Source organism: Erigeron canadensis, chromosome 8 (assembly GCF_010389155.1).
Source record: "Erigeron canadensis isolate Cc75 chromosome 8, C_canadensis_v1, whole genome shotgun sequence".
In the NCBI taxonomy this organism is placed as follows: Eukaryota; Viridiplantae; Streptophyta; class Magnoliopsida; order Asterales; family Asteraceae; genus Erigeron; species Erigeron canadensis.
In genome coordinates, this window is record NC_057768.1 from 18,411,810 (window position 1) to 18,438,726 (window position 26,917).

Sequence of the window (26,917 nt, forward strand, 5' to 3'; positions counted from 1 at the left end):
TAACCTTACTTTCTCCGAAATATAGAAAAAATCTTAGCATCATGAGAAGTGGATGCAAGTGCATAAGGTTGGTAATGAAGTTATAATCACGTTAACTGATGAAAACTTTTTAACAGAAAAGGTTTCGGGTCACTCGACCGGACATCACAATTTCAGCTCATACAGAAATAAGAAACACCTTAAAAAAAGTTTACATGATCGATGTTCACATAATAGTCCAGTATTCTCAGACATTCTAAAAGAACTTAGAAACACATGTATAACAAAATGTACAAAATACCGGTATAGCAAATGTCAAAAACATCCGTATTTAAAACTCCCATATAAACTATCCTATATGATTAAAAAAACTCAACAAAAAAACTCATTAAGATTAACATATAAAAAACATCTCAACATGACATATGCTCCTTCATATTTCACTATCTTGATTTTTAAACATTCTAAATAAAACTAAAATTATAGATAGGTAAATATCTTGCATTTATATCAATACTCGGATGCCTCGCAAAATCTAATATAACACTAATTCTCTAAACAAACTCTACAGTTCGCCCATATAAATCCTTGCTAGCTTTTGCTTTTGGAGCCTCTTCAAATACACTAAGATCATCTTACACAACTTCAAGACAAAGAAATAAAGTTAGTCAAATGATAAAACATGGTTTACTCGATTAATGCTTACTATTAGTATTAAAAATGGGTGTCTATATGCATCTTAACCTACTGTCCATATTAATAGCTAACATTCTAAATGCATAATGTGGATGCATACTTAATTAATTAACACACAAAAATATAACCCAACATTATATATATTAAACCAAAAACAACCTTACCCACCACACCTCCATAATGTTAGCTACCAAAAACAACCTACTCTCCACATATTGACAAACCAACTACATACTCCAAGACTCATAAAAAATCAAATTGTAAACATATACAAACCAATGTATAGCTTCATCAAAAATCTGTGCATTTGACAATGTCCATACCATAATAAAAATAATAAATTATTTATCGATTCTACCCCCCCTTGCAAAAAAAAGTCTTTAGTTTCTTTTTTCCAAAATAGTGCTAAACTACTAACCAAATATCATTTCCTGTACTTTTATATTGACCCCATAAGTCAAATTTGTAAAATGAAAACACCTATTAAAATCTCATCTACAATAATACATTTCATCTATATCCCCAAAAATGAGGTACTGTCTCCATATGTATGCTACGAATATTAAGAGAAAAACCAAAATAAAAATTGACCTGAAAAATCTCAATAAATACTTGCATTGTTCAAGTTCTGCAATAAGCCTTCTTTTTTACTCCTATAGTTACATAAGGACCCATATTACATACTTTAATAACACAATAATACATTATGTGCTTGTAAAATCAAGCTTAAACCCATTTAAAAGTTATGTATTCGCTCAAACAAATGCATAAATAAACATATACTTAACCACAACAACTTTATATAAAGATATAGATAAACCCTTACCAGAAACACTACAACAATTATGTGACAGACACCGGCAGCCGCCCTCTCGGTGTAATACCATATAGCAATGATCTGATCAATAAGTTCCACACCCTTAGGTAAATTGTAAACCGAAACATATTAACACTCATTTTTTTGATAGATTAAAGCAACATCTACAATATCCATATAGAGAATAATCTTAACTTAAAACATGACCAATATACTTGTATTGAAAAATAAGTAGATTAAAAAAGAGAACCTTTGACTTATATTCTCTGTCATCTTCAACTTCAAGCTATGATCCATCATGATAATCCATATCTACTTCCTCTAACAAATTGTAAACCGAAAAAATTTAACTTTCATATTTTCATAGATTCAAGCAAGATCTACAATACCCATATAAGGAAAAACCTTTACCTAAAACATGACTAATATAATAAGATTGAACAATTGATAGATTAAAAAAGAGCACCTTTAATTTATATTCCCTATCATCCTCAAACTTCAAGCTAAAATCCATCATGATAATCCATATATACTTCCTGCAACAAATTGTAAACCGAAATAATAGCATTCATATGTTCATAAATTCAAGCAAGATCTACAATATCATATAAGGAAAAACCTAGAATTAAAGCATGAACTCATATACAAACATAGATACCTGTATTTTGGATATCCGGTAGGATTCTTTAACATGAATATCTTAAAAGCTGTCAATAAAATGGAAGATAAAAAAAATCCATCAAAATTAACAATAAAATAAACTCATATACCTTCTGAAGTGTAATCGGTTCCATCTTTTTAAAGTATCTTTACTATTATCCATCTTCATTTTCCAAGCTACCATCGATCAACAAAAATAGGATCTGCACTTTCAAACAACAATCATATGATAAAATTTTCTTTTAAAGAGATACTATGATTTTGATTGGACAACAAAAATAATTAAATGAAAAGAGGCTTCATTGGAAAGGATGTATAGATGTGTGTGTGTATATATATATATGTATATTCGGGAATTAGGATTTATGAAGTAAGAAAAAGCATATTTGAAAAGAAGAAAACCTTTGAAGTTTTGAGAGGAAGAAAAAACGTATAAGGAAGCACAAAAGAAAAAGATTAGGTAAAGAGTAGATAAAAGCCAAAATAAAATGAAGCTTCTTTGAGAAGCTATACCCATTTAAATTAAAGCCTGCAAACTAAAAGTAACCATATACATCTTTTGTTATAGTATGTTTTGCATGAGAAACATATCTCTGCAAATGGTTGCTTATAGTACAACAAAAAGTCAAACTCTTTTTATCCTACTACAAAAACCAAGGTAGTTATATAGTTTAAACCAAACTAAGCCCCTAACTATCTTCCTAACCAAATCATGATGTCACCAAAAATGCACTTTACACTAACGTGGCCAGGCTAGATGCTTGACAACTCAATTTTGTGAGGTCATGGTCGAATCTCCTTTAATAGAATAGAATAGATATATATATATATATATATAGAAGAAACTCAAAAAAACCCTTTTTTTGTTGCCATCGAACAAAAAGGAGTGAAAGCTAAACACAAATTTCACTAGTGCTATATTTATTGTCGAATTGCCGATACATATATGTAGTATAATAAAAAATAAAGTGAAATGGTTGCTTGTCATTTGTTTCGAATAGCCTGACAAAATATGGACCAACCTTGTAGTCTTTTTGTTAGTAAAAAACCAACATGTGTATATAATATCAATTCCCATTGTTGGTTATGAAATAAAAAAAGAAAGGAAAAACTATGTAGAATAAAATTTGATGGTTCTACTTGGTCGTACAATACGTTTATTTTGTGACAATTCTATATTCAATAGATAACAATATAAATAAGTGCATGGTTGTGGGATTCATGAGTTAGTAATCCTAAGTTTTTATAGGATTTATGGACGTTTAAATTTATTGATCAATTTGACTTATTTTGATCATTGATCATTTATAGGTTGTTGGGAATACATAACAAGCTTGGTAAACTATTATTTGTGGTTTGTGAAGCGTCAAGGTAAGATAACTTACTTTTGACACTTAAGGGACACAACAAAACTTAGTTTTGATAATTAAACTCCATTTTATAAACTATAACATTTTTTTAGTAATAGTATACTTTTTATTCTTTTTACTTTCACCACAGAAGTTCCAATCTTTACACTTTTAGGACTAAACTATAATACTTTTTAGTGAACTTTTTATTCTTTTTATTTTCAACACAAAACTTTCAATCTTTACACTTTTAGCACTAAACTATAATATTATTTTTTTGTAAACTTTGTATTCTTTTTATTTTTACCACAATATTTTAACTCTTTACACTTTTAGCACTAAACTTTCATAGTTTTTAATTTTCTTTTACTTTAAGGTACGGAAAAGCGTGTATAGAATCGTACAATATACTTTTTATTTTATTTTTTATTTTCACTACAATAGTTTCACTCTTTACACTTTTAGAACAAAACTTTTATCATTCTTAGTAAACTTTTTAATCTTTTTATTTTTACCACAATATCTTAACTCCTTACACTTTTAACACTAAATTTTTCTACTTTTTGATAATCTTTTATTTTAACTACAACATTTTAGTCTCTTACACTTTAGCAACAAACTTTTTATCACATATATTAAAAAGAAATGTACGGGAAAACTTGTAAAAAATAATAAACTTTTTATTCATTTTATTTTCACAACAACATTTTAACCCCATATACTTTTAGCACCAAAATTTTATACTTTTTGATTTTCTTTTATTTTCACCACAACATTTAAGTCTCTTACACTTTTAGCACTAAACTTTTATGCGAACGACTTACACAAAACTTTTACAGTTCATTTTTTAATGGATAAAAGTCAGCTTTTAATAATCTATATTATATTATAAAGCAAATTCACTTTTCAACTTTCAACATTCAATTTCAACAATATACACATATTAATGCATGATGTACTATACATCAATGCATATAACTTTCTCTCTCCTCCATAAATTATTTTATTCCTCTAATTCTTTCAAAACCTTTTATTTCAAAAAACGTACATTGATAAATTATAAAAATTATATGGGTGTTCTTAAAATTTCATGCTCTTTCATTAGAGATGTGATTCGATATACTTTCGACGAATCTTTAAATTCAAGGGTGGAGTCCGTACGACTAAGATATTTGACTGTGACACTCTATGACATATAACTTCCTATGACCTATCACACTTTATGACCTATCACCCTTATAATTTTACCGCCGCAACGCGCAGATATTTGCTCTCATTTGAATAATACATGTTTTCTTAAAAAAGTTTATGACTAATAATATCTATACTATACTATATTATAAAGCAGTTCCCCCCTGTTTACATTTTAAGTTTCAACATTTACTTTCCTAAAATGTCTATATATCAATTTTATATTTACCTAACACCCTTTCTCTCTCCTCAAATCTCAACCAATCATTTTCTTTCTCTCTCCTCCATAAATCATTTCTTCCACCAATTCATTCAAAATCTTTTATCTCAAAAACCGTACATCGATAAATTATAAAAATTATATAGGTGTTCTTAAAATTTAATGCTCTTTCATTAGAGATGTCATTCGATATACCTTCGACGAATTATTAAATCTGAGGTGGAGCCCGTACGGTTAAGGCATTTGGCTATCACACTCTATGACCTATCATCCCCACCATCTCACCGCCGCAACACGTGGGTACTTGCTCTCGTCTTTTATTAAATCTTTAACAAATCTCTCGTTAATACTTAATAATAATATAACGAGCATGGTATCCGCGTAATGCGGCGGCGAGTCGGCGATGACGGTGGTGGCGACTTCTATTGGTGTAAGTAAAAGTATTTGATTTAAAGAGGTTAGTAGAGATATTTTATAATATAATGAACTAATGGTGTAATTTAATATTAAAGGTTGATGATGATTTAATTTATTAAGGGTATTTTGGTTAATTCACATGTCTCATTTATGTAAACTTTCAAAAAAGAGTTATAACTTTTTATAGAGCAGTAAAGAAATATAGATATAGAAATACAGAAGTCCCAATAAAAATAAAACCAAACCTAGCGTCAAAAATTGGAAGAAAGAAAAACAAATCCCAATCTAATTAGTTAGGGTTTCAAAAGCTGATTGATTGAATCGGAAAAGATGTCTTCTTCTGGCGGTGGCGGTATGGTGGAGTGTAGATACATAACACAAGAATGTATACGTGAATGGAAGAATGGAAACAATTCCTTTAAACCACCTTCTCCCCCTCTCCTTCTTCGTTTTCAATATGAACTTTCTTGGAATATTGTATGTATTAGTATTATTATATCTCTATAACCTCTCACTTTTTGTATGTCTTTTTTTTTAATTTTTTGATTATTTATTTATCATTTTTTATATTATTATTAGGTTAAAGGAGAGTTACCGATTAACAAGTGCAAATCTGCGCTCGAGTTGGTTGATTGTTCTGATAATAATGACGAAGTTGCTTCTAATTTTGCTGATATTGTTTCTCAAATGGCTCTAGATGTAAGCCTTTTTTTTTTTATTACTGTTTCACTTTTTTTTTTTAATAACAATAACATGTATAATTGGTGATATATACGTGCGCGCGCGCGTGTGTTACAAAAGAAAAGTAACAACCATACCCAGTCCCATCTGTCTTCGATGATGTAGAGAGCCGTAAGGTAGAGAGGCTGCCTCCAAAAGTAATAATACCTTGACCTGAGAGGGAAGGGGTTTTCAACTTGATCCAACTTGTTTTGTGTTACAAAAGAAAGATGGGGAGTAGCGGGGGTTATAATCCTAGCCCTGTGTGGTTTCCTTTTAAAATGTTTTATTCAAAACATCTATCCCATGTAATTACGCATCGGCAGAGGCATATACAGTTTTCACCACTATACATTTCATGACGTAGCTTATTGCAAATATGTGATTTCTTTTTACAAGGTTTCATGGTGAATGGTGTTTTTTTTTCTTACAGTTGTTTTTTTTTCCTACAGCATACAATGCCCGGAGAGTATCGTGCTCGTCTGATTAAGTTGGTGAGTATTAATTTACCTTGATTTCTGAGTTTAGTATATGCATGGGTATCTTTGAAGTCACCAGTTTGCTGTTTGTTGTGGAACCCAAGTACCTAAGCAGACTATGTTTTTAGGTAGGAGATAGTCTGTGTTGTAATTTCAATTTTTTCCTTTGAAGCTCACTAGTCACTTACAGTTTTAATTTGCAGCTGATGGACATGCCAATGTCCAGTCTCTAGTGTTTACGATTTTGATAGTGAGATGATAGATTTTATGCCCTTATGTTGCTAATTACGAATTTCCATTGGCCTTCACTTATATTTTGATGCACAATAGCCTTTAGTCTATATGATAACAACTAGGATGTGTATGACAGTGAGTACCTTCAATTTCATATCTATTCAAATATAGAGATATATAGATAATGTTCAAATGATGCAAACTGTGATGGTCTTGGTACAAGAGGGAAGTGGTCAAGTACTGGCCGACTACCATCTAAGTTGGAATGCTGAATTTACAGTTTTTAAATTGGAGCCCATACACGTACCACATTTTTTATTAAAGCACTACATTGAACAATTGCTGTAGCAAACAGTGAAGTATATAAGACTATTCGTAACCGTTCACCCTTTTTACCTACACTTTTCCTGCCATATCAGAATCTCCTTCTCATCTCTTTCACTTTCTTTCTTTCCCCTTAACCATTCACCTACATATATAATACTCTACAATACCCTACAATACATACTATATATGCAATCAACATAACCCAAATAATTAAAAAAATAACAAATGGACCCCACATTCACATAGGCGATCACTTTCAGCTACACTCTTTCACTTACCCTCTTCACCTACTCTTCTTAACAATTCACTTACTCACTATCTCTTTTCACCCACCCCTTTCACACACCCCTTACTAGTGGACTAATGCATAGTAGTGGTAGATTTTTTGAAAATGGTGGTACCTTTATTTCTAGTACTGGTAGGCGCTTTTGCCGACTAAGTGGACTTGCTCATGTATGTCACAATTCTCTTATCAAGCTGTGCAACTCATAGGATATAGCCTGTCACACGTATGATAAACTCGTAGTTGGTATAGTTGGATATGGTGATGGTATTTATGAATCATGATAGCCAATTTTATGGTGTGTTGCTTTACAATCATGATGCTTGCATTGTGAATCTTGGACTATGTGTTCCTACTTGCTCTTATCTTTTTAATTTGCGATGGTCATGGGAAAATTGAATTATAAAATTATTACTACAACCGTGTTTGTTAATGAAGCAATTCTTCATGAAATACTGGAACTCCCAAATTATATTGGGTGCCAAATAGTGTATATTCATTCTGAATCTTGAGGACGTGATGCTCTTTTTCTTGTAATTTGCAATGGCCACTGGAAATTTGGATTATAGGCACTGCCGCACTGAACCATTGTGATGAATAATATATACTTGAAAAGTTGATGTGAACAGGTCAGTCAATTTGGTGTCCTCACTAAAGGCATCATGTTCGAATCTCACCAGGAAACATCTTGGGCTGGCCATAAAAAAGCTTCGAAATGGCCATGGGGCCTACCACGGTTAGGCCCCCTACATCTGATTCGGAGACTAATGTTTCTCTGAATCTCGGGTAACTTGAACAAGGAAAACGTCTAGTTTCCCGTTTTGAAAAGTTAATGTTCTTTTATGGTATATAGTGCTCTTATTAGCTTCCACTTAGTTCTCTATGCCAGTGACATGTCATTATTTATATGTTTTCCAGGCAAAGTGGATGGTGGAACATTCTGTGGTTCCTTTGAGGCTCTTTCACGAACGATGTGAGGTAATTCGTACTAGATAGGAAATGCTACATGAGGCTTAGTTAGTCAAGTTTTATGGAACACTAATATCAAACTTCTTATTGGAGTTCACAGGAAGAATTCCTATGGGATTCAGAGATGATTAAGATAAAGGCAGCTGATTTAAAGTCAAAAGAGGTAAACTAGAAACTGTACTTGTATAATGGTGTTTGTTGTTTTTGTGCATGGCTGATATTTTTATACATTTACATCTGTTGTTTATGTGGAATGGAGTTTTTAGTAATTTGGCTGTGAAGACCTTGCAATGATTTTCTTGTACTATATGCAAATACATCAGCAATGGTTATTACAAGGCTAGTACTAAACACATTCTTCTGATCTTTGTGTTCTTATTTACAGGTCAGGGTTAACACCCGTCTTCTTTACCAACAAACAAAATTCAACCTCCTTCGAGAAGAAAGTGAAGGCTATGCTAAGCTGGTATCATTCTTCCACTGCAAAAATATTTCATATTTTGCTGGGTCTGTTTTGTGGATGTAAAATTTAGTATTGTTATCTTAATAATGACTTTTTAGGATCCCCAAGGGCATATGTTTGAATTTCTTTCTTATACTAGACAAAATATAACAAGGAATATGCTTAATTGTTTACTGTCTATTCACGGAGGGATCAAGTGATTAATGTCAGTTCATTTAGATGCTAATATTCTATGCATCAATATAAAATATCCATCATTTTTATCTCATCCACAACATTTAACATAGATTTTCAACCATCATTTTTCATGTTACTTTTGTGGTTTCTTGGTTCATATGGCTATATTACAGTGAAAAGTATTCCAGTTAAATTTGAGTTGAAGTATAAGTAGAGGGTCTAGGGTCTTGCGTATGAATAATTAGGAAATGATAATTGATATACAGAGCTATAGAGGTTGATAAGTGGAAAGATATTAATCTAAAACTTTATCGTGGCAAGTCTCCGTTTCGCTTAGTGTCTATAAAATTTTATTTATGATGAAAAGGATAACTAAGGTGGAATATTGGATAGAAATTGTAAGCTCTTATGCATAATCTATTGAAAGAAGAAAAAGAAGAATAGTAACAATAAGACACTTCAGGGAAAAAGAAATAAGGTAATTCAAACCTTTGTCTGCTGTATAAGTACCATCCTGGTCTGTTTCTACGGTAAAAGATGATATTGAAGTAATAAACAATTAGGATTGGATCTGCCATTATCATATGTGCACCAAAAGAAAACCTATTAATCATATACTATTGCAAAGTGGCATACAAATTAAATGAACAGATGTTGTCAGATTTTTACCAATCTTTTCTTATATGTGTGAGTCATGTGATAGGCAATACGTGCTCTGGAGGTTTTATTTGATTTTTGTTTATGCATGCCAATTGATCCCTGATTGGTTTTCCTTATACGATATATGATTAGCTGTTTTCGAGTTTGTAGGTTACCCTTCTCTGTCAAGGTTCGGAGGATAGGTCTCAAAATACATCAGCTGCAACAGTTGGCATAATCAAGGTTTAAACATGAACTTCATTACTTCAATAAAGTTTTTTTTACTACTTGTTCCATACCTGGTCTTCTTACTAATGGTTTTTTTGCAGTCATTAATTGGACACTTCAATTTGGATCCAAACCGTGTCTTTGACATTGTAAGTCACCCTTTTCTGTTACTATGGTCAATATATGCTTTATTAAATGCTACGATACATGTAATTTACTAGTACTTATGGATATATTTTGGCTTTAGGTATTGGAATGTTTTGAACTTCAGCCTGATAACAATGCCTTCTTGAACCTGATACCTATATTTCCAAAGGTATCCAATAACTGTGATCAACCTGATGTTAATAGATGTGCTTGCACCGAGGTTTTTTTTCCTTAAATTCTATTTGTATATCATAAAAAAAGAATTGCTTTGCTTCTTGCAGTCCAATGCTTCTCAAATTCTTGGGTTCAAGTTTCAATATTACCAGCGTATGGAAGTGCATAATACTGTACCTTTTGGGCTTTATCAGCTTACAGCAATACTGGTCAAGAACGAATTTATTGATCTTGATAGCATGTGAGTATTATGGATACATTAACTGTCATTGTTGCTTTACTATGCTGTTCATTTGCTTTACTTCTAACTTCTAAGCTGCTTTTGGTGACGGACTTTAACTATCTAGGCTTACTGACTAAGTTGCTTCAACATGCTCCATTTGTGATTCAGATACACTCATCTACTTCCCAATGATGATGAAGCCATTGAGCATTATAATGTATTTTCAGCAAAGCGACTTGATGAGGTAAATATACGGAAACATGTTTTACATACTCGTAATTACTTCTGAACTTGATAGAATTGGCTACGGCTGTTGTGCTTTTGTTCTTGCAAAGCTGGTTACTAAATCCTGGAATGTAAATCTTATCTATCATATATTATTATTGTAATCACGCCTATAAAGTACGAGTCTAAGTTCTCATCCGAAATTATAGATAACCCATATTTTGTTATGGAAAGTATGAAAAAGGCAAGGCATATGCTCACCAAGAGCAGTTAATTTTGTAAAATCCTCATTTCAGCTGTTAATACTATTATTCTGTTCTTTCTAGGGATTTTCTTAACTTCTTATGTCAGAACTGGTTGTATAACATATTTATTACGGCTTGTTTCTCTGCCATATGTGGTTCCTTCATGCAGGCTAATAAAATTGGCAAGATTAATCTTGCTGCTACCGGGAAGGATCTTATGGATGACGAAAAACAAGGAGATGTGACAGTAGATCTTTTTGCTGCTTTAGAGATGGAACGCGAAGCAGTTATAGAACGCTCTTCAGAGCTTGAAAACAGTCAAACTTTGGGGTTGCTTATTGGTTTTCTTTTTGTGGACGACTGGTTAGTCTACTTGCGTGATATGTTGATCTTGTATACTGGAATAGTTTTATCTTTATACTATTTTCGTTTATGTATTTGCTATAAAGTTGCATGTAAACTAAGTTATTTTGACCTTGTATTTGGTTTACTGGTTACCTTACTTGTGTATGTTCTGCAGGCATCATGCTAATATCCTTTTTCGTCGCCTCTCACCTCTCAATCCAGTTGAACATATTCAGATATGTGATGGACTCTTCAGGTAAATCTGAAATACTTGATCAAATATATATGAGATGATACCTTTTATTTGTTTTTACCTTTGCAAGTTCGCTTAGGTTTTGGTATGGAATATGCATGTACAGGATTATTGAGAAAACAATTTCTCCTGCTTATGAACTTGTCCGTCACTCACCGCTTCAAGCTACAGGAGATTCGGATTTTATGGAGACAGATAATAACCTCATTAGGAGATTGTTCATTGATCTCCCAAAAGAGTTATTTGAGATGCTTACTTCTGTTGGACCCTATCTTCACCGTGATACATTACTGCTCCAAAAGGTACACAATTTCATCTTTTATATTGCAAGATGTTAGAATCTAGTACCCCTGTAGTTCCGAAATCAACATTTACCTTTTCCATCATAATTAGGTGTGCAGAGTGTTGAGAGGTTATTACCTGTCTGCCCTTAAGAGTGTCACTTCTGGTGATGGCTCTAATTCGGATACTGGTTTGAGTGGAAATCGAACTCCTCGCTTCCACTTAAAGGAAGCCAGGTTAAATCTTGAGGAAGCCTTTGGTGCATGTTTACTTCCTTCACTGCAAATGATACCGGCAAATCCGGCTGTTGGACAGGAAATCTGGGCTGTATTGAGCCTCCTTCCATATGAGGTTGGCAATATATTACTAAATTAATTAGTTTAATGGATGCATGGATTAATAAGTCTCATGTTGTTAGGCAAGGTATCGTCTATATGGTGAATGGGAGAAGGATGATGAGTGCAGCCCCATGGTTCAATCTGCAAAGCAGACAGCAAAGGTTACACCTTACTCTACTCAGTATTCCCTTCCAGCATGCATTACCTGTGATCATTCTAGAATAATCTGCAATCATATGCTGTTTTGTAGTTGGACACTAGAAGGATCTTGAAACGGCTTGCAAAGGAAAATCTAAAGCAGCTTGGAAGGATGGTAGCCAAATTAGCTCATGCAAATCCCATGACCGTTCTTCGAACTATTGTCCACCAGGTAGAGATACATACTACATTGTCTCTTATTACGTCTTCCTCCAGCTTTGCTCTACATTACCATTCTGTTCACGAGGGTCACTTGGCTTTATATATAATATTTAAATGTATTATTCTAGATGCATATTTTTCTGTGCTGTAGAAAATAACATTATTTTTGAAACTCCAATTTACAGATAGAGGCATACAGGGATATGATTGCTCCCGTTGTTGATGCATTTAAATATCTAACACAGGTGGGTATTTAATTTTTATTCTCAATTGAATCTATTCTCTGTGCTTATCTCTTGACAGTGAATCTGCGTGATTCTTTTTACAGCTTGAGTATGATATTTTGGAATATGTTGTGATCGAACGTCTGGTACAAAGTGGGCGTGAAAAGTTAAAAGATGATGGTCTTAACTTATCAGACTGGCTGCAATCTTTGGCTTCATTTTGGGGTCATCTGTGCGTAATGCTGCTCTAACTTTTTTCTCTTGCCGCCTCTTTTCACATATCAGCCTGTTATTATAGAATGCATATATATATATATACACTTAGTTCTTTTATGTATGGGCTGGCCTGTATGGGTTTCTTCCTTCCATGTTAAAATAATTTACCTTGTAGGCTGATTAAGGCAACTTACAGTTTCAGAGACCTTATCTCATGCTGTTTTCTTTGTTGTACTATGTGCCAACTTTTTTACACCTGCCTTCTAATAAGTTCCTTCTGCATAGTCGCTTATCTTTTCTGTATTTTCTCATTAGTCCTGTAGTTTTGATGTGAAGTTTTTACCAATATAAAGTGCCCTTGTGTTTAGAGTTCAAGGCATCTTTACCTGACCGGGTTGTGGATTGATTCAGCAGCATGGTTACCTCAGCCTGGAAAGCTATGAACATTTCAGATTTTCTTTAGCTATGTTGTTTGATACCAGTTCAGAACTCCTATTGCTAGATTGCCTTTCGGGGTTGGCAACTGGCAGGTGTGCATATTAATAAAAACTTGGCGCTGTCTGTCTACATTACCAACTGAGAAGTAATTTAAGCCCTAAACCTCTTGGCATACTTGGTTCTTCTTTGTACCAAGGAATAATCTGTCTGTCTGGGTGGAAGTTTTGGATAAAACTAGAAGCTATTCATTCAAAACAATAGAAGTAAGAGCAGTGATTGAATTTTTCTTGTTTAAAGATGAAGTTTATCTAAGCAGCAAGGTCTGGAATATCCTTTCTACGAGTTTGAGATAGTTGGAATGCTATCTTCAAGATTTGTAGCTCATGGTAGTACTAGCAAGCAAACATGGCGATAGCACAAGTAAGGTAGGCAGGCATTGTTTTGTTGCCTATAGGTTAGAAGGGATTGTTGAAGGCAGGATAGGATGATAAGATGAGATTTTTTGTTGATATGAAGGATTTCTTTCCAAACCTGATTTTTGTCTATGGTTTGAAATCTTGCTTTTGTATAGAAGTCTCCGCCTATGAAAACACTTGGGGTTTGACTTACACATGCTAACTGGCTAATGTCTGTTGAAGCTTAGTTTCATTTTGGTGCCTGAAGAGCAGCAATGTAATGAAATAAATTTGTGTTACTCTTGTTGATTGGAGTTAGGGTGTGAAGGTAATTTTGTATAGAAGTCTCCGCCTATGAAAATACTTGGGGTTTGACTTGCATGCTAACTGGTCAATGTCTGTTGAAGCTTAGTTTCATTTTGGTGCCTAAAGAGCAGAAATATAATACATTTCTGCTCTCTCTTGTTGATTGGAGTTGGGGTGTGAAGGTAATTTGCAATTTAAAAATAAAAATCCGAAGGACATACTTTACTGTGGTGGTATGCATCCTATTAACTAATATTAGGGAGTTTCAGCATGGTGGCTTCTTTGGTTAGTTCATTTGGGGATGTGGTTATGGATTACCTTTTGATAATTCAGACATGCTGGACATGTAACTGGCGTCGTTTTCAAATAAAAAGAAACTAAAAGAAACATGCCTATATACCATCTGCAGACAAAGCTAGATGACTCTGAATGCTAAATTATTTTTGTAATCTTCATCTACCAAAGTTCTCGATGATTTGATGCTGGTCTTTATTATGATGAATGGGAACTATCGTGAGAGGCTTGGCGTGTAGTGTGTAATCCTGTACATCATAATCCGGTAGTCGCATCTCAGGTACATGGTGGTATTGATCCTTCTTGTTCTGGCCTCATGGGAGTCCTACTTTGCTTTTAGAAGGAATTGGTGAAGTATTTTTTGCCTTTGTTTCTTTTTAACAAGTGGATTGCCATTGTTGCACTACTTTTTGTATATGACTTTAAAGATTTTAATCATTGTATTTACTAGATCTTCCTTCTTTTTTTCTTTCTTTTTTTTTTTACTTGGATCGGATAACATTTTCTTATCTGTGTTAAGCATATCAAGTTTGTATGAAAGTTATAGAAATGTTGAAGTACGTATAGCTCTTTTTTACCACATGCTATGTGTCATAATTATTAGTGTTTGTGTAGGTTTTAGTAATAGCTAATGCCTGGAGATCTGCTCTCTCTCCTGACGTCACATTTATTAAAAGTTTTACTCTATTTTCTCTGCTACCATTTTTTGCTTCTTTTTCATTTCTCTATTCAACCATTTTGTGAATATGCTAGTATACATATATTTTCTTTTTCATCTTTCACTGTTCCACCATTCAGTGATGATGCTAGTTTAAGAGTCAAACTTTACGAGTTTTTGTTATATCGATAGCAGATTGTATTGGAATATAGTACAGACATAGTATTCCACTTTCATGTGTCTGACATACATTAAATGGCCAAATCCTTCCTTTTTTCAATCTTTTATATAAAATTTAAGTAGTCATAGAAGCCTGAGGAGAGTTGTCCATATATGATGCTTTGAGCTTGTGAATTGGAATAAGACATACTCTGGTGAACTTCTTTTAACATACCCTTTTCCTCTTCCCAGTTGTCTTGAATTTTATATGTAACCTTTTTTACATCTTTGCATACTTTCAATATATATTTAGGCTTATTTATGTAGGTGATTAGAAGAGATCTGTTACTTGCTTTAGGTAAACCTATATTTGGTATTTAGGGTAATTTTTGGGTAATGCTTGAACTAAAAATGTGCAAGTTAGTTATATGTAGATAAGCTTAGTGTGTTTTTATTTTTTCTGTATGCAGTCATTTTGTAATTCCGCTTGAACCCGTTTCATTTATGTCTAAAATTTTAAGTATTTGCTGCAGCAGGTATTAGTGTTGATTGTTGTGTGTTTTAATTGGCATGAATTATTTTTGTTTTCTAATTTGTCGAGCGTGGGCATAGGTGTTTTTATGGTCAATCTTTCTAATTTTTGTTTGATATTGTTATATAAGTTCACAGAAGTAAATAGGATATTATGAATTGTGTAAAAACAGACATTGCTGGCAATGTTTTATCCTATCCCCTTGGCAATATGACAACTAGGAGTCCCTGATTAGGGGTTAGCATGCATTATGGTTGCTTAGGGCACTTAATTTGATGTGATTGTTATATTTCAGGTGTAAGAAGTACCCATCGATGGAACTCAGGGGTCTATTTCAGTATTTGGTAAATCAGTTGAAAAAAGGGAGTGGGATTGAGCTTGTTCTTCTGCAGGTATCCTTTTTTTCTTTGAACGGCAATAAAAGATATATTATTAAAAGTAACAACAAGAATACCAGCAAGAAATACAACATTTTACATATACTAGACCTTCTTGGAACTTTAACTGCTAAGGTTACAAAAGGGTGGAAAAAACTTATGCCAAAAATAGGAGAGACATAAGAAAAAACCCCATCGACGAAGGCCGAGCCACCGGTTTTCACTTCGTGATGTTTTTGTTGCAACCCCAAACAAGTTCCAAGGAAACAAAAACTAAACCAAAATTAAAGAGAAAAATCCAAAGGTATCCTAATATCGAAAGTTATGGTTTAACATTTTCTTTTCCCTCTTTCCTTCTCTTAGTTTCTTGGGTGTTGTGTGGACTAATTTTTATGACACGTATACGATTGATGAGCTGTTATTAATGGTGCAGGAGCTTATCCAGCAAATGGCTAATGTTCAGTACACTGAGAACATGACTGAAGAGCAGTTAGATGCTATGGCTGGAAGTGAGACTCTACGCTATCAGGCTACCTCTTTTGGAGCAACCCGAAACAATAAGGTGTTTACATCCCAAAATAGCAATTAACTTTGGTTAGATACCAGGTTAATATATCCAAATTTGTAGACAATTATTTTTTAAAAACTTTTGTCAATAATCATTATCCATAATCATGGTTGTAAATATCGGATTTATCGGCCGATATATTGGCGATATATCGGTTATCGGCCCTTCACCGATAAGAAAAATGACTTATCGGGCAATTTATCGTTTTGGTTAAATTTCGGTCAAACTTTGGTCAAACTCGGCACTTATCGGTCAAAAAAAAAATTGACCACTTTTTTTTCAAAAAAAACTGGGTTTATATCAAATATTAGGGTTTATTACTTTCTTTAATTCAATTTTTTCTAGCTATTTTTTAATAAATTCTTTAATTTTTGAGTTAATCTTTAATAATCTTTTAATTTCTAGTTGTAAATTGTAATTACTTTCTATACTACTGTTTTTCCCTTTTGAATATAGTCTATAGATACTTAAATTTCAAAACTTTAATTGTAATTATTTTTTTTTCTACAATTTATATTCTAATTATTGATGTAAAAAATACGGTAGATTGATAGGAACCGATTGTATATATTGCTAGTATATATATAAATAAACTTTTAAAAAAATTCCTTTACATTTTAGGGTATCCGAAATATCCCCGATATATCCTATTTGTCGCTTATCGGAGGTCGGCCGATAATAAACCGATAACCGATATTTATAACCTTGTCCATAATGGAATTTATCAGTTAAAAGAGGTAGCCACAGAAACATATGCATTTTGGATATATATGATGATGATGCTTGTGAAATATTGATGAGAGTTTTTCTGCAGGCTTTGATCAAATCCACCAATAGATTACGAGATTCATTGCTTCCAAAGGATGAGCCAAAATTAGCAATTCCACTTTTGCTACTCATTGCTCAGCATCGCTCTGTGTGAGTCTATTTGTGTTATATACAGCTTTTTATTATTGTTGAAGTTGTCACGAGGGGATGGCAAGTAGACCTGGGACGTTTTAATGCTTGTTCTTTTTAAGTTTAAGACAGTGGTTTTTTAGAGTCCCTAGACTTCCGTTTTTTTTTTTTTCATTTTTTTTGAATATTGTATGAATATTCAGTTGGATACCGTAAGTACATCACACCTTGTGTTAAATATTTTACTTTGATATCCAGGGTTGTGATCGAGGCTGACTCTCCTCACATTAAGATGGTCTGTGAACAACTGGATAGATGTCATGGATCCCTTCTGCAATATGTGGAATTCTTATGTGGTGCCATGACGCCAATAATCTCGTATGCGCAGCTTGTTCCACGTCTTCATGATCTCATACACTTATACCACCTTGAACCTGAGGTTTCCTTTGCTTTTCTTCTTAAATGTCTAACATTTGCTATATAGATAATAAAAAAGATGAATATTTATATCTATCTCTCTTATGTATTTCTATTAGAACCTTTAGTATGCATTTATTACCCTTCGCTTAATGCTTCTTATTTTATTTTATTTTATTCAGGTTGCATTTTTAATTTATCGACCTGTGATGAGACTCTTTAGATGTCAGAGTTCACCTGATGTTCTTTGGCCTTTAGATTGTGATGAATTGACGAGTAGTTCAGCTGCAGAGGACAGTGAATCAATGGATATATCTGGAAAACTCATACTTGATCTTGGTCCTTCCCAGAAACCCATAATGTAACGTTTCTGAATACTCTGTGATTTTTATGAACTTACTTTGATCTAGTTTAATTATTATGAAATATATTTTTTTTTGCATGTATATACATATAGTTTAATTCTTTGATCTTATCTTGCAGGTGGTCAGATCTTCTTGATACAGTTAGAACAGTGTTGCCTTCAAAAGCCTGGAACAGCCTCTCTCCTGATCTATATGCCACATTTTGGGGTCTAACACTCTATGATCTCTATGTACCTAGAAGTCGCTACGAGTCTGAAATAGCTAAACAGCACGCTGCTCTTAAAGCTTTGGAAGAACTTTCTGATAATTCTAATTCGGCAATTACTAAACGTAAGAAGGATAAAGAAAGAATACAAGAATCTTTAGATAGACTAACCAGTGAACTTCGAAAACATGAAGCAAATGTTGCGTCTGTTCGTAGACGTCTGGCCCGTGAGAAAGATAAATGGTTGAGTTCTTGCCCTGATACATTGAAGATTAACATGGAGTTCCTTCAACGGTGTATATTTCCACGATGTACATTCAGCATGCCAGATGCAGTATATTGTGCGATGTTTGTTCACACTCTTCACTCGCTAGGCACACCTTTCTTCAACACAGTCAACCATATTGATGTTCTGATTTGCAAAACTTTACAACCAATGATATGTTGTTGCACCGAGTATGAGGTGGGTCGGCTTGGCAGATTTCTGTTTGAGACGCTCAAGATGGCTTATTATTGGAAGGTAATTATTGATATGTGGGAAGTTGGGTGGTTTTGTTAGTAGGTAAAAGTTGGTTTGGATTAAAATGGGTCAGGTAGGGCCGATCCACAAGCATATTCATATTCATATCCATTTCTTTTTGTTGTCATCAATGTACAAAATATGGTTGGTTATAAATGACACTATATATTAGTTAAAAATAACGTTACGTTTTTTGGAAAGTGATGTCGGATGGTTTTTTTTTTTGGCATTTGAATAGACTTTGAAGACTACAAAACCTGTTTGACCCATTTGAGCTATTTCTTTTTGTATCAACTTCTCTAGCTTAGCCGATATGACCCCTTATAGAAAAAATAAAACATATCAAAAAGTTGACCCACTTATAGGTGAATGTTTTGACATCGGCTCCTCTAACTCTAGTATGGTTTACCTTTCTTCAGAGTGATGAATCGGTATACGAACGCGAATGTGGAAACATGCCTGGATTTGCTGTCTATTATAGATATCCAAATAGCCAGCGTGTCACATATAGCCAATTTATTAAGGTGAATTTGTAATTAAACAATCATATTAATTGTGTTTTGAATGACAAGGTTAATTTGCTTTATGAAACATTTGAGATTCAGAACAAATGCAATACTTTGCTGGTTGTTATTTTGTGATGTCTAATGCTTACATTTTGATGATGAAAGGTACATTGGAAATGGAGCCAAAGGATTACAAGATTATTGATCCACTGCTTAGAATCTACGGAGTACATGGAAATTCGCAATGCTCTTATCTTGCTTACAAAAGTTTCAAATGCTTTCCCTGTTACTAGGAAAAGTGGGATCAACCTTGAGAAAAGGGTAAAGTTCAGTTTTATTGCTGGCATCGTAGATTCATTTGATCAAGTTAGATGTGCTGACTATTTTTTCCAGGTTGCTAAACTTAAAAGTGATGAAAGAGAAGATCTAAAAGTGTTAGCTACTGGTGTTGCTGCAGCCTTGGCTGCTCGAAAGGTGATGATACCAAACGAGCTTATTTATTTATGTTATTGTGGAGGTGGCTGTCTCGGCCCAATTAAATTGGGTGATTTTGGCTGTTTTTAATCTCAAGGGAGTCGAATAAAACTTAACTAGAAGAGGAACGGTGTCAAATGGGTTGAAGTCTGTTTTTTTAGTGCATACGTTTCAAATCGCATTTCTTCAAAATATATAGATTTTCATTGTAATATATTGCTTATGTGCTTATAAGTAACATGTTACTTATTTAACACACAAAAAAACAATGAACAATGTGTTTTCGGGCCAACCTTACCTGATACGGCCCATTTTGAACTGGTACCAGAGATGACCCATTTCAACCAAAATTTGTTGACCTCTCCTGCCAATTTAGTCACCATTAATCAATCATTTTCTACTGTGCCATTTATGTGTATAAACAGTATTTTCAAAGCAGTTGATGAAGCAAACTATATAATAGGTTACATTGAGTATAATCGATCACGTATTTCAATAGCTAAAACAAGATTGGTTAACGTATTTTAATAACTAAAACAAGATTGGTTGTATATATACGATCAACCTAAACCTATGTTATATCTATTCTAACTATTAAAACAAGATTGGTTTTATAAATAAGATTTAGTTCAACCTATGTTATATATATCTGCATATGCACTGATGTAGTGTCGTGGTATACAGCCTTCATGGGTTACAGAAGAAGAATTTGGAATGGGGTATCTTGATTTAAAGTCTGCATCATCAACAGCTTCAAAGTCTGCTCCATCAACTAGTGGCCCACCTAGTGAAGCTGTAAGTGGAAGATCTACTTCAGTAGTACATCATCATGATTCTATTAGAGAGCCTACAGTGAGGGCAAAACCTTCAGAAAGTAAACATGAAAAGGGAAAAGGTAGTTCACTAAGTAATGGTTCAGATCCTTCATTACAATCTGGACCATCCAAATCAGCAGAAAGTCAAAAACAGACCGATGATTCTGGAAGTAGAGTCTTCGATGAGAATCCTGCAAAAGGTGCTACACTGAAAAGGTCGGTTCTTGCTGCATCTGTATCAAAGCAAGCAAAACAGGATCTTGCAAAAAACGAACCTAAACCAAAAACTGTTGGGAGAATCTCATCATCTGCTGCTGGTGAGCAGGCTGTGGCTCTTCATGAGCCTTCTATAAAAGGCCCCACACTGTTGACAAGGTCATCAGAAACAGATACCGGTATGTCAAAAATGGCTGAATCAAGAATCACTTCTATAAAAGATGAGTCTTCTGAAGCTGTTGATGTCCAAAGGCGGCCTTCATCTCGACCCTCTCATTCTCCAAGGCATGATAATACCTCCGTCTCAAAATCTAACGATAAAGCAGCTAAGAGAACAAGCCCAGCTGAGGAACAAGAGCGCTTTGTTAAACGACGAAAAGGGGAACATGATTTGAGAGACATCGAGCCCGAGGTTCGGTTCTCGGATAGAGAGAGGTCCTTAGATCCCCGAGCATCAGAGAAGTATTACCAGATTGAAGACGATCCAGTCAAAAGTAATGACAAGTCATTAGATAAATCGAAAAATGAAAGATACGATAGGGAATACCGAGAAAGATTTCATGGAGATGATGTTACAGAAAAGTCAAGGGATAGGTCGATGGAAAGATACAGCAGAGAGCGGTCAGTTGATAGGACTTCTGATAAAAGCAAAGATGACAGAAATAAAGGGCGGTACAATGAGACTTCTGTAGAGAAGTCTCATGTTGATGACCGGTTTCGAGGGCAAAGTTTGCCACCTCCGCCACCTTTACCACCACATGTGGTTCCTCAATCCTTGAATGCAAATCGAAGAGATGAAGACTCCGATAGAAGAGTTGGAACAAGTAGACATTCACAGCGACTGTCTCCAAAGCACGATGACAGAGAACATAGACGATCTGAGGAGAATATGTTAATCTCTCAAGAAGAAGCAAAACGAAGAAGAGAAGAAGAAATTCGAGAAAGAAAGCGAGAAGAACGGGAAGGATTTGCAGCAAAGGTAAGTCTCATTTGCAAATCTCATTTTCATTCTCTTTTAAATGTAAATTACATTTTCTAACCCTTTAGCATGTTAAAAGTTACTTATTTTGTCCCTCTATAATTTTAAGTACAGAATTTATCTGTAATAAGATTTTTTTTTCTTTTTTTTTTTGCAAGGATGGATTTTGTTATTAGATAACATCCCTAGAAAGAATTTTTTGTATGGTTTTGATGGTAACATTTTAGTCATTATGCCGATTTTTTGGCACACGAGGGCATGTTACCCGTATATTATTCCTTTGCTTTTTCTCCTTTTTGACCCTCTTCATTATACACACACCATCCCAACCCATAATTTATTGTAGAAATTTCTATTTGAGGCATTGATATTGTTTTAAAACTTGTGGATTTAGATGGATGACAGAGAACGAGATGGAGAGAGGGAAAAGGGTAATCTTCTGAAAGAGGAGTCGGATGTGAATGCCTCTAAGCGACGAAAGCTGAAAAGAGAGCATCTGCCATTGGAGTCTGGGGAGTACTCGCCAGTAGCTCCAGCACCGCCTCTCCTTAACATTAATATGACACCGTCATATGATGTCAGAGATAGGGGGGACCGAAAAGCAGCTGTTCTTGCACGCCCTGCTTACGTAGAAGAATCTAACCGTATGCATGGAAAAGATGTACCCACGAAGATGACACGGCGTGATTCGGACCCGTATCCTTTATATTAAGTTTGACCATTTATGTAAAATAAGAGTTTTAAAGTACGGGCCAAAGGGTTTGACGCAAACAAGTAATATATGATACCTAATTAGTTGGGCGGGCACTTTTTGCAACAAACATAGACTTTTCACTACATACTTTTTGTGCTGCTTTCCGCTACAAAGACAAAAAGGCTTATCATGATTCTATTTAAAAGTTTTTGTGCATTAAAATCTATCCAGGCAACTTTTGACCTGTTTGAGTTTCTGACCATTTTTATTATCTTAACTTTCTTTTATACATTTTTGTTGAGCAATGCCTGACATTTTAAATAGAGAACTGAAAGTGGCCAATTAATTAATGGATTGGAATTGCCACCTCAATAAATGTTTATCTTAATACAGTGTTCCCTTGAATTTTCCTTTAACATTGATGCCTTAGAATGTATGACAGAGAATGGGAAGACGAAAAACGACAGAGGGTCGAACCAAAGCGGAGGCATCGGAAATAGAGATATAGATACACTGCTTGTGTTTACTTGTTGAAAGAATGATACATGCTCTGAACATTGATTTGCGTGCCGGTTCTTCCATCCGTTACCGATTGGATAAATGCGTAATCATGATACTCTATTGCTGGTTATATGGTGACTTGTGTGTCTGTTGCATGATTCTCTGTGCTTATCATCAGTTCCATAGGTTAACGGTGTATGATAATGGATCTTATTTCGACTTGACTTGCAGAGTTGATACAAGGGAATTTCTCCTCACACTAGGAGTTTTTTAGTTGATACTACAATTTTGTGTCTGGAAGTTTTTATTGTGCTACATAATTTATCGATTCGAATTTGATATTTTAAGTAGTAATGGTCATATAATGAGGGAATGGTTTTTGATTTAGGTTGCATTTAAAAGTAAAATTATTATTTAGTAGATAATCAGAACATGAAGCAAGTGTGGTTAGAAAGCAATGTAATATCTGCCATGGTTACCGAACCTTTTTTAGGCAGACAAAAAGACTTGGAAATTAATATAAATACGTCAAAACCACGTGCAAGAGAGATCAAACCAAACACAATCAATTTAGAGATTAATTTATGAAATGTAAGAAACTTTGAACGAATGTCTATAGTAGAAATAACTAAAGTTGTGTATTGTATGTAAACAATTCGAAATAATGTTTATTATATGTAAGAATTTTGTTTCAACCAATTAAAATCTGATAAGTGACACTTGTACATGGTTGCCACATATGTTTTCTTACATAACAATAAACATTTTTTTGAGTTGTTTACATACAATATACACAACTTAGTTTTGTCCTACTATAAACATTTGGTTAAAGATAGTTACATTTTAGGACACTAATCCCATAAATTTAACCTATCAACCTTGCCGGCTTAGGGAAATCACCAAACTGAACCGCTTAGTTTGAATTCCTTTTTAGGCGGCACATCTGAAAAAGAAAATGTGGGTAAATTGAAAATCTACACTGTAAATTGGAAATCTACAATGGCAGATAGAAATGTTGATGGTTTGGGCGTAGGTAGTCTACAGGATATTAATATAACCCTTATCTAATCATTGCAGCCATCTATGGGTGTCGGACATTTTTTCCTTTTAATGCCTAGTCAAAGACCCTGGGGGAATGGATGAGTATTAGCCTATTAACCTTGTTGGTATCATAAGTAAGGTTATTTCAAAGGTTTTAGCAAATAGATTGAGAAAGGTTATTGGCTGATCAGTCATCTCTAATAACCAATCAGCTTTCATTAGAAAGAGATTAATATTGGATGGTCCATTAGTAGTGAATGAGGTTATTGGGTGGGCGTAAAAAAGAAGCAAACTTTTTTTTATTTTCAAGGTGGACTTCCAGAAGGCATACGATAACCTCGTAAACTGGAGGTTTCTGATTTCGGTAATGAGATAATTGGAATTTCAGAAGGTGCAGATGGATTTTGGAATCAGCAAGGTTGCCCGACTTCCAATGCTCAAAAGGGATCCCATCTCACGTTATCTATTCATAATGGTGATACGAATCTTTTTCTAGTATCATGAAGAAGGCTGGTATTTTTAAAGATGTACTTCCAAATGGGACTCACCTGTCCCATTTGACTTACGCAGATGATTGTATCATTTTAGGGGAATGGTCGGCGATAAATGTTAAAAATATCGCTAGAATTTTAAGGATCTTTTATTTGTGCTCGGGTCTTAGAATCAACATCGGGAAATCCAATCTTTACGGGATTGGATTTGATAGTGATTGTTTGAGGCTGAGATTGTTAACTGTAAGCCAGGTACTCTCCCTTTCTCTCATTTGGGGATCATGGTTGGGGCAAATATAAATAAGGTCGTGAGTTGGAAATATATATTTGATATCTTTGAGTCGAGATTGGCTAGTTGGAAAGGTAAGCTTTTGTTCATTGGGGGAGAAAAGCTTTTGTCCATGGGTAGAGCTCGGGTAACACTAATTAAAGTTGTCTCGAAGAGTTTACCCTCTAATTACTTTTCTATATTCAAGGCTCCATGTATGGTCACGGAAGGGCTAGAAACTATTACAAGAAGATTCCTATGGGGAGTGGTTACTAATGCATTGAAAATTCACTGGGTCGCTTGGGAACGGGTAGCCTCCCTTGTGGTGGTTGGTGGACTTAGTATGTCGAGGCTTAAGGATGTCAATGTAGCTTTGCTTTCCAAGTGGATGTGAAGTTATAAAACAGAAGTGAATGGGCTGTGGAGGGCGGTAATAAGTTCGATTTACGATGGTTCAAGAGGCTAGTCTTCCATTTCTCATAATAAATATATACCGGGTGTAAGGGGCTTGTTGGTGAAACACATTGTCAAGATCAAGGTTTCTCGGGTTAACTTGACTCGGCTAGTTAAAGGGGAAGTTGGGAATGGTTGTGATATTTGTTTTGGGTAGACACTTGGTTAGGTTCAAGCCCACTTATGGCCGAGTTCCCACTACTATTTAAGATTGAAAAAGAGAAATTGTGCAAGGATAGAGTCGGGAATAGAATAAACTGGAATTGGGCGAGACAACCTAGTGGCACTAACGAAATGGAAGCTTGGAAGAATGATCAGTTTACTGGAGAACGTGGCTTTATCAGGTTCTTTGGACAAAAGGGTTTGGTTTGGTGATGAAAAGAACGGGTTTACAGTTAAAGGGGTCAAATCTCTTCTGATCAATGACCGCTATTACTGATAAAATTATAATCTGAACAATTTCTAATGATTGAATCTCAATTCAATCAATACACAAAACTAAACTGATTTCAATCAGAATCAAATTAAATTCACCACCGCTATTCTGGTGTGAATCAATTATCTATTGATAATAGTTCTATTACAAGAGATTACCTAGACTATTTGATCAACAAGAATCGAATCAACAAGAAATATAGATACAGAAATTGTAATATGACTACGCAATATATGAGAGACAATAATGGTTGTGTTAACCCTAAAAGAGGGTTATAAGCTTCCTTTTATACAAGGCTACTTTCCCGCAATTACAACCAGCCCCCTCCTTTCTTCACTTCTTACATCTTCAGTCCAAAGCTTCATAACCTACAAAACAAGTTTACTCAAATGACACAATGAGTCCCTCAACATATGAAAGGTTAAGAATACTTAATTTGGCTCCCCCTTTTAGTCTTAACCTTGATGATATCAACTTAAGCTTTGAACAAATAAAATTATGTTGTTTTGTATCCAGAGCTTTGGTAAGAATATCTGCAATTTGATTTGCAGAGCTTATTTTTTGAGTATAAACAACACCTTTAAAAAAAAAAATTTCTCACAAAATGTAAATCAATTTCAAGGTGTTTTGTTCTCTCCTGAAACATTGGATTAGCAGCTATTAAAATAGTTGCATCACTATCACAGAACACCTTAACAGGATTTAAACCTTCACATTTTAAATCTTTTAAAATTTTTAAAATCCAAATTACTTCAGAAGTAACTGAAGAAAGAGATCTATATTCAGCTTCAGTTGAAGACTTTGAAATAGTGTTTTGTTTTTTACTTTTCCAAGATACCAAAGAACCACAAAAGAAAACACAAAACCCAGAAAACACACTTTCTACTAACAACACTGTTATGGGTGAAATTTCAGGTTTCATTATCTTGAAAATTCAAGATCTTGAAGTCTCGGGATCTTGACATAGCTGAATATTCTAATTAACTATTGTTGTTTTGCCAACGATATATTTCAAATAATGTTGTTATTTCT

At 34.2% G+C, this 26,917-nt stretch overlaps 1 protein-coding gene and 1 long non-coding RNA gene across 2 annotated transcripts; one reads left to right on the top strand and one right to left on the bottom strand.

Annotated features, from left to right (window-relative positions):
• Positions 1-552: 552 nt before the first annotated feature.
• LOC122609798 lies at positions 553-2,277 on the bottom strand. Its single transcript, XR_006325396.1, has 6 exons — positions 2,263-2,277; positions 2,151-2,191; positions 1,959-2,028; positions 1,743-1,813; positions 1,502-1,573; positions 553-622 (listed from the first exon to the last, which is right to left on the bottom strand). It is a non-coding gene; the product is annotated as an uncharacterized LOC122609798 (long non-coding RNA).
• Positions 2,278-5,577: 3,300 nt separating this feature from the next.
• On the top strand, positions 5,578-23,583 carry LOC122580557 (THO complex subunit 2). Its single transcript, XM_043752828.1, has 31 exons — positions 5,578-5,806; positions 5,909-6,028; positions 6,502-6,543; positions 8,291-8,350; positions 8,442-8,504; positions 8,727-8,807; positions 9,792-9,863; positions 9,950-9,997; positions 10,096-10,164; positions 10,277-10,410; positions 10,561-10,636; positions 11,032-11,225; positions 11,383-11,463; positions 11,567-11,762; positions 11,854-12,093; positions 12,161-12,241; positions 12,331-12,450; positions 12,626-12,685; positions 12,769-12,896; positions 15,958-16,054; positions 16,473-16,601; positions 17,422-17,525; positions 17,763-17,943; positions 18,104-18,282; positions 18,405-19,011; positions 19,431-19,535; positions 19,683-19,838; positions 19,911-19,991; positions 20,676-22,001; positions 22,396-22,697; positions 23,126-23,583. Exons 1-31 carry the CDS (start codon positions 5,660-5,662, stop codon positions 23,193-23,195), a joined length of 5,349 nt encoding a protein of 1,782 aa, XP_043608763.1. The 5' UTR covers positions 5,578-5,659; the 3' UTR covers positions 23,196-23,583.
• The last annotated feature ends 3,334 nt before the right edge of the window (positions 23,584-26,917 follow it).

What these genes read in the sequence shown, in the direction of transcription:
- LOC122580557 (XM_043752828.1), top strand. Translation starts at nt 5,660, where the DNA reads ATGTCTTCTTCTGGCGGTGGCGGTATGGTGGAGTGTAGATACATAACA. An exon ending in TGAGCCTCCTTCCATATGAG is followed by an intron (nt 12,094 to 12,160) that starts GTTGGCAATATA and finishes TCATGTTGTTAG; the next exon opens with GCAAGGTATCGTCTATATGG. An exon ending in CCTTCCCAGAAACCCATAAT is followed by an intron (nt 18,283 to 18,404) that starts GTAACGTTTCTG and finishes CTTATCTTGCAG; the next exon opens with GTGGTCAGATCTTCTTGATA.